The sequence below is a fragment of the Oenanthe melanoleuca genome, chromosome 5 (genome assembly GCF_029582105.1).
Source record: "Oenanthe melanoleuca isolate GR-GAL-2019-014 chromosome 5, OMel1.0, whole genome shotgun sequence".
Taxonomy (NCBI): Eukaryota; Metazoa; Chordata; class Aves; order Passeriformes; family Muscicapidae; genus Oenanthe; species Oenanthe melanoleuca.
The window spans coordinates 41484741-41503685 of NC_079339.1; the positions used below are offsets into that span (position 1 = coordinate 41484741).

Genomic DNA, 18945 nt, shown 5'->3' on the forward strand with positions numbered 1-18945 from the left:
ATCAGTATTGAAAATGCAGTAGTAATTCTAAAGTTACTGGTCACTACTTTGACTCAGCAGTTCTGTGTCTACCAGACATGGTACAAATGCAATATACACCTGTCACACACATAGAGACAGAGGGTAAGTTTATAGAATAACTGAAGACAAAATAAATGATTCATTCCCCCTTTTTTTGCCATTTCTAAGGAATGGAAGTAAAAGTATGAGAATCCTTATAGGAAGGGATGCATTGAACAGTGGCATATACCAGTGCATATGACTAGCAATTCACATCTGTTATCATAACCACTGTGAACACTGAGGGTAACCACACAGGTGGTATCTTTATTTCACAAGATTAAAGATACAGTACAAAATGAATCTGTACATCTTTCTATTAACAGAATTTGTTTACACAATTATATTACATTTGACCAGCCTTTATACTGATTTTAAATACAAAATAAATTTACAAAACTCCTACAAGACCCTTTAAAGAACTGTAGCTGATAAAAACAAAGGGTTCCCCCCAATAGTCCCTATTTGCCATATGCATTTGCAGTAGTTCAAATCAAACTAAATCTTTTCAGTTTAATATTCTCTGAAACAAAAATAGAATTTCAGTTCATTGTTGCCTATCTAAAAGGAAAGCAACTTGCAAAGGTGAGTGTAATCCCCTTTTATAGGCCAAAACTAGCATATAATAGGTGGAAATTAGATAATGCATAGTCTTTAAAAGTCCTTTCACAAGCCATATCAATGTTCTTCACTCAAAACATTTGATAGATTTTTGTTTTTTTTAATAAGAGTAGCTGACTTATGGAAGATGATTAAAAAGTGAGTAAACCTATCTCACAAGAGTCTCACTAGGATGTTGGTATCAAAGGCCTTACCTGTCCCATCATGGACAATATAAAGCAAGGAAGTTATTTCAACAGATAGCTCTGGGACAATTTTCACCAGTGATGAACTAAAATCCTGTTTTCTCAACGGTTCAGTATTTCTTTGAACTAGCAAGAACAGCTAATGTCTTTGATTAATAATCTGAGATGCAGAATAATGCATTTCTCCATATTTTCCCACAGTTTTCCTACATATAGAAATCCCACCAATAACACTTACTGCTCTGTAGTTCCATTTTCTGTGCAGGGAAAGAAGAGCACGTGTCTATGAAGGTCAAACAGGCAGACTCTGGCCTATGTTACTACACACAAAGAATACAACTTTTTCATTCAAACCATGCTGAACACACCCAGAAAGGCTTCTCTTAAATCCAGGTTCCCTTCTAAAATACTCCTGCATATAAACTATAAGATAACCTGTGTACTACCAAAAGGGAAAAGTACTTCATAGCAGTAAACTAAACAACTCAGCTTCTTTCGGAAAAAGATGCTTGACTAACTGAGTGCACAACAAGGAACATATTGCTAATAAGAGTTAATTATACTTTCCTCAAAATGCAAGTTTCAGAAGAGAGTAGTAAGGGATTGTCAAAAAAACTTAAGTCATGGTGTAGTTAACTGATTTCGAAAACTTACTCATTTCTTTAATCCCTGAGTTAACTTGCCATTATTTATGGTAAGTACCTTTTTTTCTTCTACCACCACATTCAAATGAATGTCATCTGAAAAGTCAGTGGTAGTAATTTGGTGGAAGGGAAAAAAGCAGGAGAAAGACTTCCTTATTGCTCCTTCAAAAAGCATTTTTTTAAAAATGAAGTAACTTTCTGATCTTCAATTGTTTTCTTCTGCTGATTTCTTGGATGTTAAAAATGCATCAGATTCACTGAAAGTCATCTATAAGACTGTCACATAGCAGCAGTGATGAGAGATTCTCATGCAAGTAGAATAGAGCTTTTAGAATTTAGTTCTAACAGATCAACAAACAAAACATTTTAATAATGCAGTAACAAAATTGTTAAATTGCCTAGGAGGCCAATACCAATGAATCAATGGTATTTAACTGAAAAACATTTTCCATATAATCTTTAATTTACTCATGCCAAGCTAAAAAGAGATATTAAGTGACAGTAGCAAAATATTTCAGAGGGAGTGTTCAGAAATCACAGATATCTTAGAAATGCAGCTGGGGAATGCTGTACATATAAGACACTACATTTAAGTTCAATACTGTTTCATCTGCTAATGATGATTACAACTGAACCACATTCCTCTACCACACACTGCAACCCTCCACACTAAAATTAAAGATTTGTCTTTATACGACCAGCATGAGCATTGTGATGTACTGAGTTCTACCTGTAATACTAGTACCTTTAATACTAGTCATCTGTGACATTTCCATTTACAAAAGAATGGATTGCTAATCCTCTATCCCAAACTAGAGATCTATTGTGCAATGATCTCCTTGCAAATGTACCAAATATGAAACCATACCAAAATCTCAATTCTAAATAAAGGGTATTGATACATTGCTGCCAATACACTGGAAAAACATCTGCATGAAAAGAAGCCCTTAACCCTTTAAACACAACAGCTTTTGTCAGAAAGCAGATAAAGCCTCCTTATTTGCATTCATTCAACTTTATGATAGTATATTCAGAGGGTTTAATGCTAGGACAGAAACCAATATTTAACTACCATTGGTAAGTAAGAACAGATACTTCTGCATTTCCTGCTTCTAAACTATTCTGCCACTTCTTCCCACCCCCCAGCCCCGGAAATTATAGTTCAATGAAAATCATCACTAAGTGAAGATTCCTCTTGCAGTCTTAAGTCATCAGTCCACAGGTCACATTCTTTACTCATTAAAAGGCCTTTACACTGACCTGGTGGCATCAAGAAGCCACTAGTCTTCTTTCTCTTTGGATTTTCTTGTTACAAGGGGTCCTCGAGATGGAATGGCCAGAGACATTACTGTGACTTTCCTCTATGCCAGGTCCAAGAGAGGTTGGTTACAGCCAGAGCACCCCTGTAGCTTTGGAGTAGCATCACTGGCATAAGCCCATGCCCTTTTGTAGAGAGTATGCATTTCTGTGGCTCTTTTTTGTAGATGCATTAAGCAGATGCATGCATGAGATACACACATTTCTTTCTTGCAGTGCAAATCACTAACAGGATGGTTGAAAATTAAGCACAGAACTTCCAACTCTAAAAGCAAGTCAACTAATTCACTGAGATTTCTGGCTCTCTCCATTCTTCAGTGTGCGCAGTAATACTGGTGCTTTCTGAAATCTAGACTCAGCCTCTTTAATTAAGACAAATTTCAATTTAGGAACACTATCAATACGGTTTCATGTCATGAAGAACTGCAAAGTACACAGGTTCCTGAAAAGTTTTTGAAGTATGTAAGATCTGGGCGCTGTGTGGACAGTTTTCAACTGACGAGCTTTACAGAGCCAATCTGTCCCACTCCGCCTCATGGCTACATAATGACTGCTGAAAACTGTCTAAGGGGAATGGAGGAAAACATCCAAAATGAAAAAGCACAAATGGAGAGCAGCATGTTTGCTGGCTTAGTTTTTACAGGGTTTGTCAATAACCTATGTTAAACCATCCAACACAGCCTAAAAGACCAAAGTGTAAGAAATATTAAAAAAAAATATGAAATAAGGACTATAGAATACCTGGGATGCAGGTCAGAATTTAAGTTCCTAACAGCTCTAATCTTTTCAGAATTTGAACATAGTTCAGCTTCTTGGACTTAAATTGGCCATAAATTTATTATTATTACTTTTATAAAGGTCAACTGCTATCAAGCAGGAAAAAACATTTCACTGCTAGACTTCTGTCTCTCTGGGACATGAAAAGGACTCTGAAAAAAGAGGAACTAGATACAGCAGGCAACATTTTTGTAGTAGCACTCTTGTGTTTCCATGAAAAAAGCCATAGTGTTATTCCATTGGCACTGAAATAACATTCAAATCAGTTTCAAAATTATTTTCTTATCCCTGAAAAAAGGCATCATTCTAAGCAGCTTTCAAACATTTTTTTTTTTAAACTTCTTTGTGCCTCTTTTGGGGGAGGGACTGTTGATCCAAAGTCCTAATTCACAATGAAAATTGTTCCTCTTGGAAAAATCCAGTTCTTTCACTGAGGCTCTTGTTGCTATTGTGGTGGTTGATGCTCTGGGGGCGGTTCTTGTTGAGGCACAGCTGGCCGCAGTCCTGCTGGTCTGGGAATTGCTTGGTGTTGCCTTTGTCTGTAAGCTATAATTGTTCCCAGGAGCAAGGCGATGATAGTCATAAGGTAGAGGTCCCACTCAGGCCCCAGAAGCTGGTCCATATCAATATGTGAGAATACCTCTCTTATCTAAGAAAGAAAAAGTCCACATCACATCAAAGAACACAAATGGGAAATTAGCTTGATTTTGACTTGTAACACTTTGCATGTACAAGTACCAGTTTTAAAACTTAGTGGCTCTTTTCCTCTCGGAAAAAATAGTATCACATCAGTGATACTTAGCTTCCAGGAGTTAAAATACAATTAGGATTAAGAGCCATGCTATATAGAATGAGGTACTTATTTTTTTCTATTTTAGAGATGAAAGTTCTCACTGTGGAGTTTTGTGGCTTTCCCATGAATGACAGAGCATTAAGCCTCAGGACACTTATGTGGTATAATGCTGAGATTTGTGCAGGTAATGGATAGGGAAATTGAAGTGACTTAGTGTTAGTTTAGATTGAAGTGTCCTTTTGTAAGACTCCATTTGCATAAGGATTAACCAATACACACTTTGATGCTTCACTGCTGTATCTGATGATACTACACAGTCACTGCCAATTTAAATCTGCAGCAGCAGACTTAAAACTAGGAAAAGCTGTGTTCTGCATTCTAGTTTCTTGAGTGCTATGTGGGTATTTGCCCAACTAACTTACTGACTGTCCTCAGCCTCAAGACTACTATAATTTTTCAAACTTTGCCAAATTGCCTGAAACAGCATTTGCTCTAAGTGGTAATAACTTCCATACTATTTTAATTTATTAACTAATCCAAAAGGCAGTAAGATTTCAGAACACTGAGAAATATTGGAAATATGTCCCTTTAATTCCAGATAATTTTTTTTCCAAGACCATCTCCCAGTAGAAACACTACAAAATAGCTAAACTATCTAATACAAATATATTTTTCACCGAAAGAGATAAAACACAACTTTAATGGGGTTGTTACAGTTGAATATAAAACAGCATGAGAATCAGGGATATATTTTTTTTCTCCTAAGCAATTATGTCAGTTAAATCTGCTTCAATTTGATAGCAGATGGTCATGGATAAGAACAGTCAAGCAGTTTTGAGAAACTGTTTTCAAAGGAAGAGCAGCACAGAAGAGCACTGCCTGTGCACATTTTCAGTTTCAGAGTTGCACAAATAGGAATGAAAGCTTCAGTGACTTTCTTAATATGCAGCAGTAGAAAACAAATTTATCCTAAGTTTGCAGAAGGCTCAAGCAATACTTGTACTTAAGTAAGGTTACAAATTGAGCTTTATTTAAAAGTGAAAAACACATCTGCTGTTTTATTTTAATTCTGCATTACTTACATTGATTTCTCGTATGTACTGCAAGGAATAAATCACTCCAAGCTTGCAAAGTGCTAGGAAGACTGGAACCTGAGCATCTGGGCTTGCTTCAGCTGCCATGTCATAGAATCGTTTTGCAAGATGAATGTCCTAAAGTTAAGAAAATTCAAAGCTCAGTTTTGAAGAACTTGAAAGATTAACCATAGTTTTGTTTTTTTTTCCCCTGAGATATGTTCACCTTTGAATATACAAGTAAATGGAAACTTCAATTTGAGGATGAAACTATTTTACCTGATGCTAGAATTGAAGTTCACAAAAGGTTAGTAATAACATATTCAACCTATTCACTGTAAACCAAGACAAATATTTCAGTAACTCTAGTACTCTGATGTCTCCAACACCACAATAAACATAAGAGACTAAGAAAATCCAAGTTTCAGAGGAATATACAGCAGCATTTCTTCTCAGTTATACTACAGTATGCCTGCTGCGTAGTGCAGCTTCTAACCATTTCTGCATATATACACAAATTAGATTTTACTTCTTGTCCAAAATGCACATAACTGGCATTACTGAGAGCAGCCTGGCAAAAGTATGAGAAAAGCAGTCTACAGCTTACTCACCTGCTTGATGCCCAATCCTTTCTCATGCATGTAGCCCAGATTAAACATTGCTTGAGCACTGTGCTGCTGTTCTGATGCCAGTCGATAGTGAATAAATGCAGTTTCGTAATCAACGTCAGTACCAAACCCATAAAAATGGTAATCTCCAAGTTTAATTCTTGCAACAGTATATCCTATAAATCAAGAAACAACAAAAAGGGATAAAATAGCTAGGCAAAGAAACCATTTTGGCTTCCTATGAAGATGCAGTAGGAGCATTAGTGCTACTTTTCACAGTTTGTACAAACTGTTTATCTTTCACTGCTCCCTCATATAAACAGCTTTTATTTTTTAAATTTGGTTAAGCTAATCAAAACACAACCAAGTTATATTTGCAGGTAAGACCTTTTCCTAGTAATCCTACCAACATTTTTATTGCAATGAAGTGGTATAAACTGAAAACTAGTAACATGTTCATAATCAGTCACTTATTACAGAAAAAAAAAATTCATTTGCTATGTGGCCTTTAAAGGATTTAACTTTTTTTTAAAAGCAGTGACACTGGAAACTAGAAAAATAGTGTCTCATCATCCACATCATCATCTCAATTTCTTAACTTTCAACTAAAAGCCTTGAAAGTCTCAATTTGCATGGTACTGTTACTCTAAAGTCAAAAACTAGTGGATGTATTAGTGCAGATGCATCCATTTGGAAGTTAGATACCTCAAGATATTTAATCATTAAGTTAACTTTTGCTTATTTTAGGATCACAAGAACCAGAGTTTAAATCTGAGTTGTCTGGACATCAAGGCTGCATTCTTCATCACTGGACTTGCTTACTTTGAATAGGAAATTGCATTTCCTATAAATAATGAAAAGTAACAAATTACTAAATTACTCTTAAGGATTTTGGATCTGTTTTTCTAAGGAGACATATTTTTACAAAAGTCAGTGTAAACATTGCTAGTGTTGTTTAACACTGCTCTACAATTCCATATGGAACAGCAAAAGAAAAAATTATTTGTATTTAGTCCTTTTAGTCTTCAGAATCACAGAAAGGCTGAGACCTGCAAGGATATTGTAATGACACTACAGCTAACCATAGAACAAAGAATGCCAACTACCCTACCTGGGATACAACTTCTGTTGAACAGGAGGAGGTAAACTCAGACATTTAATGGCTCTACTAAATTTTAAGGAAATCTTCCTGTCTGACCATGTGGGAGGCACTCTGGCCATCACACTCCCACCACTACAGACTGTTACTGCAGGGACTGAAGCCCCTTCCCCCTTCTCCCAGGGTGGCTGCAAGGGCTGATGGGTGCTTGACTCCCTACTTGTATTCACACAGTCAGACAAGCTTTCCTTACTGTTTTGACCCTGGGTTTCCAAGATCAGAGTCTCAGATGCCCGAATCTTTTGAACAATTTAATATGGTATAGTAATACAAAAACCAGCTTGAGCTTGTATTTCCAAGGAGGAATCCCAAACAAAGGAATCCCTGGGCTTCTATACCCTCACAATCTGTTCATACTTAAGTCTGGGGTCCTTGGTTCCTGCTGTGTCTCCTCACCTGGCTGGGCCACAGGCCCCCTTGCCCTTTGTTATGCAAAACGTCGGCAATTCATGGCCCCCTGCCTCAGGCTCCTCCCACCTGCAGCTCAACCTGCAGCTCACACTGCAGCTGCAAACCTACACTGAATGTATTCCTCAACACAAAAACAGAGTGGAATTGGGAGGTACAGGCATACCTTGAGAAGCTGCTCTGTTCCAATGAAGCAAAGCTCGAGGATAGGTTTCATTTTCTCCTACTATGCTAGCTTCTTCTAAAGAAGAAAATAACCCAGTTAGATAGAACTATGGTATATGCACACATGACCACAAAAAAACCCCTGCTTATCTTCAGTCTGCTGAAATAAGTTAAAAACTTGAAGCAATCTCTGTTATAGAACAAACAAGATTCAACTCATCTGAAACTTATAAAAACCCCTTTCATTCATACGGCCTTTCCATCTATCTGCCCACATAAGAGAGCTAGGAACAAACTATATAATTTCACCCTGAACTATGGCTTACCAAGCATCTCTCCCATTCCAGCTGTAGGAGATTCTGTCATTCCTCAAGTATGCATCAGAAAATACAAGTCTTAGCACTTTGACAAATACAAGGTTGAAGTATAACCTGTTATAGTTGGGTCATCTGAAACCCAGGACTAGTCAGTTAAAACAAAAGCTTAAATTCCTTAACTAGCCAGAGACTGCAGACTCTCTTTTACATGGCCATGCTTCAGCTACTTCAAAAGTTGCTCATGTCACAACTTGAAGGTTCATGAACTATCAGAGTTCAGACAATTCAAAGGATTCATTACGTGAACTTCTACTGTAATTATAGTTTCTGCTGTGCTATCCCACAACTGACACAAAGACTTTCTGTATAAAACAAAGTAATTTTAAATCAATCTCCAGTGGAGATGCAGATAAGCAGGGTTTTAACATAGGGAAAAATGCTGTTTCTTTGCAAGCATGCACTTCCAGCCAAGACTGATTACTGTACCTTATCTAAAGGTTATTCACTCAGACACCTTTGAAAAACATTAACTGGAAATGAAGATGTTAGAATAACCCATCAGCCACCAATAGGTGCTTTCAATACTAAGATATGAAGGTGGCAATGAGACCTGGATATGGTACAGAGAAAAATTAAAATACTGAGTTTTGCAGTTTCTAGAAAGATTTGCCATTGTACTTCCATTGTCTCCCAATGACTTCAAACTCTAATAAATCCAAGTTCTAGCTATCTAGCTCTAGTAAGACATGTGGGACAAATTTTTTTTTCAAATATAAGAGAACCAGCTCCTTAGCCCTGCTTCAAGAGTAGCATCAGTAGAGCTACACAAAGAAGGAGGTGCTGAGAAAATGCATTACAAGAGAAAAAAACAACGGACACTGGGACTTCTATGCATAGTACAGGTCAAAGGTAAACCTAATGCAATTCCTACTTTTACAACTATGCTCATGAAATCCAGGGAAGAAAATTTTTAGCAAGTGTGCAAGTTTCTAAAGACTCTCTGCCTAGGCCATTTTAAAATCTGTAAGTCAGAAATTAAATGCATTTTAACTTTTCGTCTATGATGTCATCCTTAGAAGTGAAAATGAAAACTGATTACTTTCCAACGTGAAGACCAGGAAAGAGGACAAGAGCTTCTAACATGCCACTTCCACAAAAAACCTTTTCAGTACATATTTAGATTCTTACTCTGATCAAGTATGAAAGCAGCATTGCTTTGTGCAACTTCATAGCCTTGTTCTGCCAGAAGAAGATACTGAACCACAGCAGAATTTGAATCACCATCTTTATAGCTGTTGTAGGCAGTCATCAGTCTTTCAGACCAACGCCCCCGCTCACATACATTCTTAAACAACTGCAGAGGAAAAAGGAAGGGGGAGGACACTGGTTGTCAGGAATTTCAATAATTTAGGTTTTACTAGAAGTAACACTTTAACATTCTGATGCCTGTTCAAAATATTTATATTTCACATGAAAAACATGACAAGCAAACTCCACTGTGACAGGCCTACTTTAATACCCAAGTTGCTAAGCAGAGAGATGATTAGCAAGCAGTAAGATTCTTAGTAAGTAAAGATAGTAACTTGTAAGATTCAGATGCTTACTCAGAATTATTTAGTATCTTAGTTTTGTTACACTTAGAGGTATAAAGGAAGATTTTGGTACTTATAAGTTACTGTTGCTTGCTTTGTATTACATTACTTGAATTTCTTAGAAGTTAATAAAGGAAATACAAACCCGACATAACATAAAATCCAAAGATTTTTCTCATGAAATACAAGAAAGTTTGCTAACATATCACTTTTCCTTTTGAAAACAACTCTGCAGTTGCTGCTGGAAATGTCCTATACAAGCTGATGTGATTATAGCCAATCTCTTGCAAGTCAGTATTATTGATCTTTGTAAATGGGTGACCTTACCTCAACAGCAGTATGACAGGACCGCATCACTCCAGTGCCAGTAGCATGCATCTGAGCCAGATTATAAAAAGCGAGAATGTGGCCACCCTGGGAGGCCAAGTTAAAATATTTCAAAGCTTGTTTATAGTCCTTCTTGACTCCAATGCCATCTAAAAGAAAGATTAAATCATTGATATTCATTCCTCTTGAAAAGCAGCATTGTATTAATTACAGTACTCTTTAAAATTACTCTAGAAAAGCATTGTGAAAATGTTAGGAAAAACCAGAATGAAATACAAGTTCAATGTAGCAAGCCCATTCTACAGGCAGTGTGTGTACACTTCTAATGCCACCTAGTGAACAGTGACTGAAAGGGCAGGTGCTTAGACCTGCAAATGTTGATGCCACTTACTGTAATACATGGAACCTAGTTGAAGCTGTCCATCAACCCATCCCTGTTCTGCAGCCTTCTGGAAATACTTCAGTGCTAGCTCATAGTTCTGCAAGAAGATTTGGTCCAGTCATTAGAGCTTTGCAATACACCAAAGTTTAAGAGAGAAAATATGCACGTGCATATGTGAAAGGACAGATCTGTTTTACTGAAAAAAATTACAGCAACATTTTCCAATGAAAATATTCCCTTGTACAAAATCTGGAAGCAAAAAATGAAATAGACTACAATGATATTTAGTCTGTTGTAAACTCTACAGCCGTCTCAAAGCTGGCATCCACATACAGCATTGCTATGAACAGTTATGCTGAACAGAATGGAAGCTCTGTTCTGCTTCTAGAACACTTACTTATTTCCTCAACTTTGGGCTAATTGAACTTTAGAGTATCTCTTTGAACAGCTAAATATATAACATTTGACAAAAAACCTTCCTGTGGGAAAAGCAATATAACAAATGAACTAATTAAAAGTTTTAAAGTGTTCATCCACTCCCACAAGAGACACGAACGGGGACAGTTAGGATTTATTTCACAAGAAAATTGTAGACAAGCTCAAATCTCCTGCTAAAATGCACACTCCTATGCATTTCTAGTAGCTTAAACCACATTTTCAAAATTTTGAGAGCAAAACTAGCAGCTATGAAAGAAACATCCTAATTCCACAGCACATTTTTTTTACATTACAGATTTCCTCAAAGAATTTTCAGTGTAACAGAAATCTTCACAATTAAGCTTTCTACAGTACTTCCCTCCAGAGCAAAAAAAAAAAAATCGGTTGACAACAAAGTCACACAATCACCTATGATTAGAAAGACGACTGTCAAAAGCTTACCACTGGAACACCTCTTCCGTAGAGGTAAGCCATTCCTAATCCACTCTGCCCAACGGGATTACCCTGAAAACACAGAAAAACACTTCTGCAATGAAAGGCAAAACTTACATCTACATCTTTCAAATCTGGTATGCCTTTAACGTCATTAAAACATATAGTACTGAAGAGAGATTAATTTTGTGCCCCTAGTAATTTCCTCCCTCATTTAGGGAAGGAACAGCATTTACATTTATGAAAGTCTACTGTGCATTTTTACAGTGTCATACAAGATGTAGAACCCATAATTCTAGGAAGATGGGACATTAATAGCTTACTTATCTTCAGTTTCTCAACTTCAAAATGTTTTGGGTGCTACAGAAGCTCCCAAAACAACTCCAGGAACTCAAGAACCTGTGTTAAGGGTTGAATGGTGGCTGTCCTGTGGGCTACATGACTAAGCACTGCCCATGCAAAAGCAGGCACTGTGGTACTCCTTCAGTGCCAGGACAGGCAATGCGACAGTGTTTCAGTGAATGCAGGGAATGAGCACGTTGAGAAATCCTCACTTTAGCACAGAGATGTGCAACAGCATTCTGACTGTGGAATATAAGAACCATGTGGAATATAAGAACAAGACTCACAACAGTCCCTTCAGAACTTAATCCACTGTGTTTCACATGCTAAACACCATTCCTGGAGGACTACTCATGCTTTAACTGTACAAACACTACCATAAGGGATAGATCAAAGACAGATACGAGGGATTAACATAATCAAAAAACATCATCCCAAAAAGCACACAGTCTAATAAAATGAGAGGTATAAAACTATTATATATTCACAAAACAAAAGCACTGTAAATTTCTGTGACAACTTCAAATTAACAAACACTAGCAGTTCACAGAACTGCAGACTATTTAGGTGCACAGCATTTCATATTGATGAAATAGTTAGAATGAGAGTTAAGACTCCTTATACTGAACACAGCTTCATGATGCACCATGGCCAGAGCAGTTTTTAACATCTTAGGCAAGCAAGATTATGTGCTAATTAATTTGGAACAGAGAGTGGGAGTAGGTTTGTGCACATGGAAGAACACATGAAGCATTTGCAGCATTTCAGAGCTAATGAACTTCTTAGTGCCCATGCTGTAGTTCTACCTTACAGATAATCATACCATATCAGCAGCTTTCTTGAAATACTGAAGGGCTGTCTCATTGCTCTGAGGTACAACATCACTTCCTTCTGAGTACATCTGAAAGAGAAAGCCATTATTGAAGAACAGCTAAAGTAGCCAGTTTAGCATGAAGACCACGAAGCATCTTCAGTTTACATATTGAGAGGGAGTTATAGTACTTAGATTATTCTGACTATTGCATTACTGAATAATCTTTAAAACAGAAGCAGAAAATACATCTCTCTGCTGCCAAATTCAGAGAAATTTTAACTTTCTAATGGAATATGTACTGCCCATAGAATCAAAAGTTTTTCATGACAATACCTTTCATTTTTAATTTCTACCAGTGTGCAGTGAAAAACAAACAATCAGGGAAAAAATCTTGAGACCAGTAGAAATCAAACTGTATTGACAGTCAAAATACTTCACGAAAACAAAGTAAAAATTGGTTACTAAACACAGTTCACTTCAACAGAGACAGCAGGAACGGCAATTTCTTCTGCCAGGTGCCTTGAACAGCACTTTATGCTGTCTTTTTAGGCCTTAAGGACATGAATTTTGAATCCTCTACTACAATGACAGCCTGAAAAAGATGAGCTAGAGCTGGTGCTTATTGTAGCCTAACCTTAGAAGGTACTCAAATGGAGTAATAAGGATTTAGCTCCTCAGAGGCTGAAGGTAGCCCACAATCCAGATCTCACACAAGTGACCTAAATACTTTCTAAGCAGTAACACATTATCATCACCGCCAGCAGCCTGCCACCCATGTTTTAAATTAAAAATCATAGAACAGATTGAGTTAAAGATCATCTAGATCCAACTACCATGCCATGGGCAGGGATGCTAGCCACTAGACCAGGTAGCTCAGGGCCCAAACCAGCCTGGCCTTGAATACTTCCAGGGATGGAAAACCCACAACTTCTCTGGGCAACCTGTTCCACTGTCATTATCACCCTCTGACTGAAGAACTTTGGCCTAATATCTAATCTTAATCTCTCATCATTTAGTTTAAAACTATTCTCCCTTGTCCTATCACAATCTGTTGTGCAAAATGTTGTTCTGTCTCTTTTTTGTAAGACCCCTTTAGGTTTTGGAAGATTGCAATGAGGTCTCCCTGGCGCCTTCTCTTCTCCAGGCTGAAGAATCCCAGCTGTCTCAGCCTGTCTGCATTGGAAAAGTGCTCCACCCCTCTGACCATCTTGATGGCCCTCCTCTGTATTCACTCCAACAGGTCCATGTCTCTCCTGTGCTGAGGACTGCACACATGCACACAGTACTCCAGTAGGGTCTCATGAGGGCAGAGTAGAGGGGGAGAACTGTCTCCTTTAACCTGTTGGTTCACTCCTCTTTTGATGCAGACCAGGATGCTGTTTGCCTTTTGTGCTGCAAGTGTACACTGCTGGGTCACATCCAGCTTTTTACCCATGAGATCTCTGAAGTCCTTCTTCACAAAGCTGCTCTCAGTGAGTTCATCTCCCAGTCTGCACTGTATTTATACAGGTGCAGCCCTTGCACTTGGACTTACTGAGCTTCATATGAAGCTCTCACAGACCCACTTTCTCAGTTTTGTCCAGGTCCCTTTGGGTGGCATCCCATCCTTCTGTTGCGCCACTGAACTGCTCAGCTTGGTGTCATCTGCACACTTTCTGGGGCTGTGTTCAATCTCACTGTCTGTACCATTGGTAAAGATATCAGAGAGCACTGGTGCCAAGACAGAACCCTGAGGGAACCCATTTGGCACCAGCCTCCACCTGGACATAGAGCCATTAACTATAACTCTCTGGCAATATCCATCCAGCCAATTCCTTATCCCCCAGACATTCCACCCTTCAAATCCATGTCTCTTCAACTTGAAGACAAGGCTGTTGTATGGGACCAAGATTTGCCCCGAGACAAAATGGCCTTAAATCTGAGATAACTGAAACAACAGCCCACCCTGCAGGCAGAGTCAGGTTTTATTGCAAAGTAAGTACAGGCCTACTGGCAATTCTGACTCGGATGCCTCAATTCTCTACACAGAATGAAACTGGAAGAATTTCCTTCCCATTTCCTTTTCTGACTTACTATTTCCTGCTGGGCAAAGTTTTAGAAGCCTAGCTTTTCCCATACATTGTGTGGAAATGAATAGTTGCCTATTTAGAGTTATGAATTCCACCACAGAAAAAGGATATTTCGATATTTAATTATTTGATTTTAAAAAAACCCTCTAGCTCAAGCACTATTTAAAAAAAACCCCAAAAATTCCTGAAGTAAACTTAGACAAGACATAACAGACTACAACACTCAAATCTTGCAGAAAAATTCAAATCAGGAATTCTAGAATTCAAGTTTTAGAGTGCCTGATATCGGAAAGTAGGAGACATTTGCTATTTTTCATTGCAAATGAAAATTTTGAGAGTGTATATCTTACCTTTCCTAGAAAAGCCATAGCATGAGAATTGCCAGCATTAGCTGCTTGATTGAAGTATTCAAATGCTCGCTGTAGAAAAGAAATCAAGTGTTTCAACTACCATCATTAAGATTTGAATAACTTTTCTTGCAAATGGAGTAGAGGCTGGTAGATTTGTTTGCCAAGTTACCAGGGTCTTCTGGGGATAAAAGTTAACAATCTCACCTAATTTAATATATGTGACAGGGCCCTTCACTTATATAATTGCAGTATTAAGTTGCAATCCCTCTAACCAGTGTATTCCAAAAATGAGAAGGAGGAAAAACCAGCAAACTACAACTGTTACTATGCACTAGCTACACAGGTAAATTTTACCTTCTTATTGTACCATCAAACCCTGTTTATAATTGGTGAGATTTGCCAATTCCTATTCTACTTTTACACAGAATTTAACCACAAAGATTAAGCTTTATTGAACAAAGCTATTGAAATTTTTACATACCACAGAATGGTACTTATACACTTTTGCATCACTGTTTTCTCAGCTATACTTTCTCCCCCTCTGCCTAGTGTAACATGCATCAGAGATACAGAGAAAAGATACCTGATGATTTTGCTCTACTCCTCTTCCCCCGTGTAAGTGCAACTGTCCAAGGCCAACCTAAAAATAGATTTTACATTGCAAGTAAGTTACTTTTCCCTTGGAACTTAATTTTTCTAGCAATAGAGACACAGGCGAGTTAATTACATGCACAAAGACAGTCAGTATCAGAGTTAAAGACGCCACAAAGTTTGAAGGCACAGATTTGCTTCAATAACTACAGTACCCTCCTACTCTTTCACACTAGCCTAAATGGAAATCTATCCTAGATAGAAGAAACATACTGTCCTAGATGTAAAGTAACAACTGTTCATTTGAATACTGCCTAAGTCATGCATGACCAAGTTGGCTTGGGACAATTTGCCTCTTTCAGCATCTTCCTCTCCTGCACTATGTGTAGGAGAGGTCCAGCCTGCAGCATGCAGAAGTCATGCAAGAGCAGGAGCAGTTAGAAATTGAAATCTCTCATCAAGGCCAGTTTTTATATCTAGTCTTCCTCCACAACATCTGAAGTTATCCTTGAAATAGTCTGGCTAGTTTCTAGTGAAAGCCAACATCTCATCCCTAGGATTCTAAAGTTGTAACATTTTGGATTTAATTTAAAAAAAAAATAAATTGTATTTTCTGTCCAAGTTCTACCTTAAACACAAATATAAGTCAAAACCATAAAAACCAGTGGGGACATAGCAAACAGGGTGATTCTGGAGGAAGAGAACACTAAAGCTCCAAAGTCTTTCTGTATTTCATAAAGCCGTTCCTGTAATTCTTAAAAATATCTGAATGCCATCAGGTGAACGGAATCTTACCTGGGCTTGTACATCTCCTTTCTCTGCTAAAAACTGGTAATACTGGATCAAGTCTTCTTCTAGCATCCCACTTGCCATTCCTGGATTTTCTACTTCATCTGCTAAGCGAATTCGCTGAACCACTGTGCCACCAGTCAAGGAAATGTCACTAGCAACTGGAAAACAGATGAAATAAATTTTCAGACAGGTTTTTTCAAAGCAGAAGTTGCACTATAACTTAGTAAAACCAGATGTCTACAGAGCTTCAAGCTGTTACTCAAGAGAATTAATTATTTGATACCCTCTAAGACATTTCAATAAAGATAAAAATAGCATATCACAATGGAGAGCCAAATGACTAACTGGTTTAATAGCAGGAATTCTCTATTTATACTACTACTGTGGAATACTTCAGTACGTTCCAGTTGAATGATACAGAAGAACACAGAAAGTCAAGAATGTTACTCTAGTAAAAAGGTTTTACCGTGATTAGCTACAAGTCTGTAGTGAGTGAGAGCAGATTCACAACTCTGAAGGACTCCTATCCCAGCCCAGTACCGGTAACCCTAGAAAGGAAATGATATAAATATGGGACTATCAGTTACTTGAGAACATACTGCTTGCAATGTTACAAACTTTTTTCACATTACTTAATCAAGACTTGACGAGACAATAGGCTGGACAAAGGCCATGAGTGCTTTGTAGCTATATAAAAATTGAATTACTTGCGACAATATTAAAGGTTAAACATGGCCAGTACAGTTCAGATATTACTCAAGAAAAAGAAAATAAGCAGAATGATGCTTAAAGGTGAACATGTAAAGCCTTTTATTTACATATTGCACTTTGTCTTAAATCTCGCAATACTAATTGAAACAGCATTTTCTGTAAAGAGCTCTTTTACAGTTCTCATTAGATTACAAAAATTTTAAGTCTGACAATTCTGATTTAAGTCAAGAGATGCAAACATGGTCCATCTAAATTCATAGCAGCATATAGTTTAAAACGAGTAGACTCATCCTTGAATTAAAAATGACTAATGGGGAAGATACTACTGCCCACTCAATGCATGCAAAATGATCTAGTATTTGGACAGGGTATTCATATGAAAGGAAATCTTGACACTGAAAATGTAGGAGTAAAAAAATACTCTTGTGTGTTTAAAGTTATTAACCATCTTACTTACCAAGATCATATGAGCGATCAGATTTCCTCCTAGAGCTCCAAAAGTGTAATACACCAGGGCCTTAAAAAAAAAATCATTGGTTATTTAACATCAGCTCCCGTGAGAAAGTATAAGTCCACATACTGAAAATTTCTGAATTACCTTAGCTTGACTAGAATTGACTCCTAGGCCAGATGCATATAGAAATCCAAGAGCCTAGAAATAAAATAAAGTTTGTCAGCATACCTTTTAAAAAACGACAGATGAGTATTCCTAGAATACACAGGCATAAAGATTCAAAACTGCAAAGAGTATGCCAAGCTCTACCTTCAGTTTGGTGCTACCTGTATCTATGCTCTTCCCTGTTCCTCTCAAAGTATGAGGTTTCTAAATTGTTCAGTTCCTTAGAATGCTAACGTAAATTAGTGTTTCTCCAGAATTCAGACGAGCAACTAAAATGCAAGGAACAAACGACTACTTATTGAATATCAAGTGTAAATCCAAAGGTCCTAAACAGTGAAAGCATCCCAGTTTAAAGACCCTCAAGTGAAGCTAAGCAGTATCTGTCAGGTTATTCATGTACCCAGTTTCTCTCAGACACCAGCATAAACATCTGTGAACCACAGCCTTGCACAGAACACTTGTACTGTTTGATTCACAGACCCTATGAATTTAGTTTTGCATCTGTTCTGCCACTGGTTACTTGCAACTGGGACTATAAATATAAACAACCAGAATGCACTGAGCTATTTGGCTGAGGTTTTTCAGAACTTATTTTTGTACTTAAGATTTACATAGTTATTGCTGTACCTATCACACCTGTTACAGCTGGTAGCTCAGAATAGAAACTAGTAGCACAGAAGACAGTGTACATGTAAAGATGTCTATATTTCACAATGTTCTAAGACTATTCTAGGCAATCTGAAAGCATACACAAAAATTCTCATGCAGACTACTGAATTCTAGATCAATAAAAGTCAAGGTCATCACTGAGAAATAAAGTCTCTAGAGAAAACATGCTCCTGCTTTCTATGGTAAATCAGTACTCCACCATTAAACAGGGAACAGCTGGAGATTTGGTAGCCAAAGAGAAGAGAAAGTTAATAGCTCCTTAAGAAGCTGACACTTCCAAAACAAGTGAGAGCTAAGCAACTATATGCAGATATCGAGACATTAAAATCAACCCATATTTTATGACATTTTGTAACAGCAAGTATTAATAATTCTGTGTTCAAAGGCATAGGGACAAAGCAAGTCTCAATCCACTAAATATGTCAAGTTTCCTAGGAGTTTTTTATTTCCTATATTATCAATTGGTGTAATCTCAGATAAAATGGAAATGAAAAGCCACAACATTGCCACAACAAAAAAACACTTAAAAAGTACACAGTTTCAGAAAGTTTGTTGGGTGGAGTCATTTATATCTACCTGCTTTTTGACTTATACATCCAATGTTGTCAGTCATATAACAGGAAAGAAATTAAATTAGAAGACCACCACCATCCCGTACTACTGGTAGTTAAATATTTCTTAAAACTCAAA

The 18945-nt window shown here is 37.4% G+C and overlaps 1 protein-coding gene across 1 annotated transcript in view; it reads right to left on the reverse strand.

Moving 5' to 3' along the window:
* Nucleotides 1–307: 307 nt before the first annotated feature.
* Nucleotides 308–18945, reverse strand: part of SEL1L (SEL1L adaptor subunit of ERAD E3 ubiquitin ligase) — a 32338-nt gene continuing 13700 nt past the window's right edge. The window contains exons 7-21 of the mRNA XM_056492496.1: nt 17566–17619; nt 17425–17484; nt 16723–16804; nt 16260–16414; nt 15457–15513; nt 14874–14942; nt 12464–12541; nt 11308–11370; nt 10438–10525; nt 10047–10195; nt 9316–9481; nt 7812–7886; nt 6082–6254; nt 5480–5608; nt 308–4253 (exon numbers count right to left, since the gene is read on the reverse strand). Coding sequence (XP_056348471.1) covers nt 4050–4253; nt 5480–5608; nt 6082–6254; nt 7812–7886; nt 9316–9481; nt 10047–10195; nt 10438–10525; nt 11308–11370; nt 12464–12541; nt 14874–14942; nt 15457–15513; nt 16260–16414; nt 16723–16804; nt 17425–17484; nt 17566–17619 — 1602 coding nt within the window. The 3' untranslated portion in view covers nt 308–4049. The remainder of the gene's footprint in view (nt 4254–5479; nt 5609–6081; nt 6255–7811; nt 7887–9315; nt 9482–10046; nt 10196–10437; nt 10526–11307; nt 11371–12463; nt 12542–14873; nt 14943–15456; nt 15514–16259; nt 16415–16722; nt 16805–17424; nt 17485–17565; nt 17620–18945) is intronic.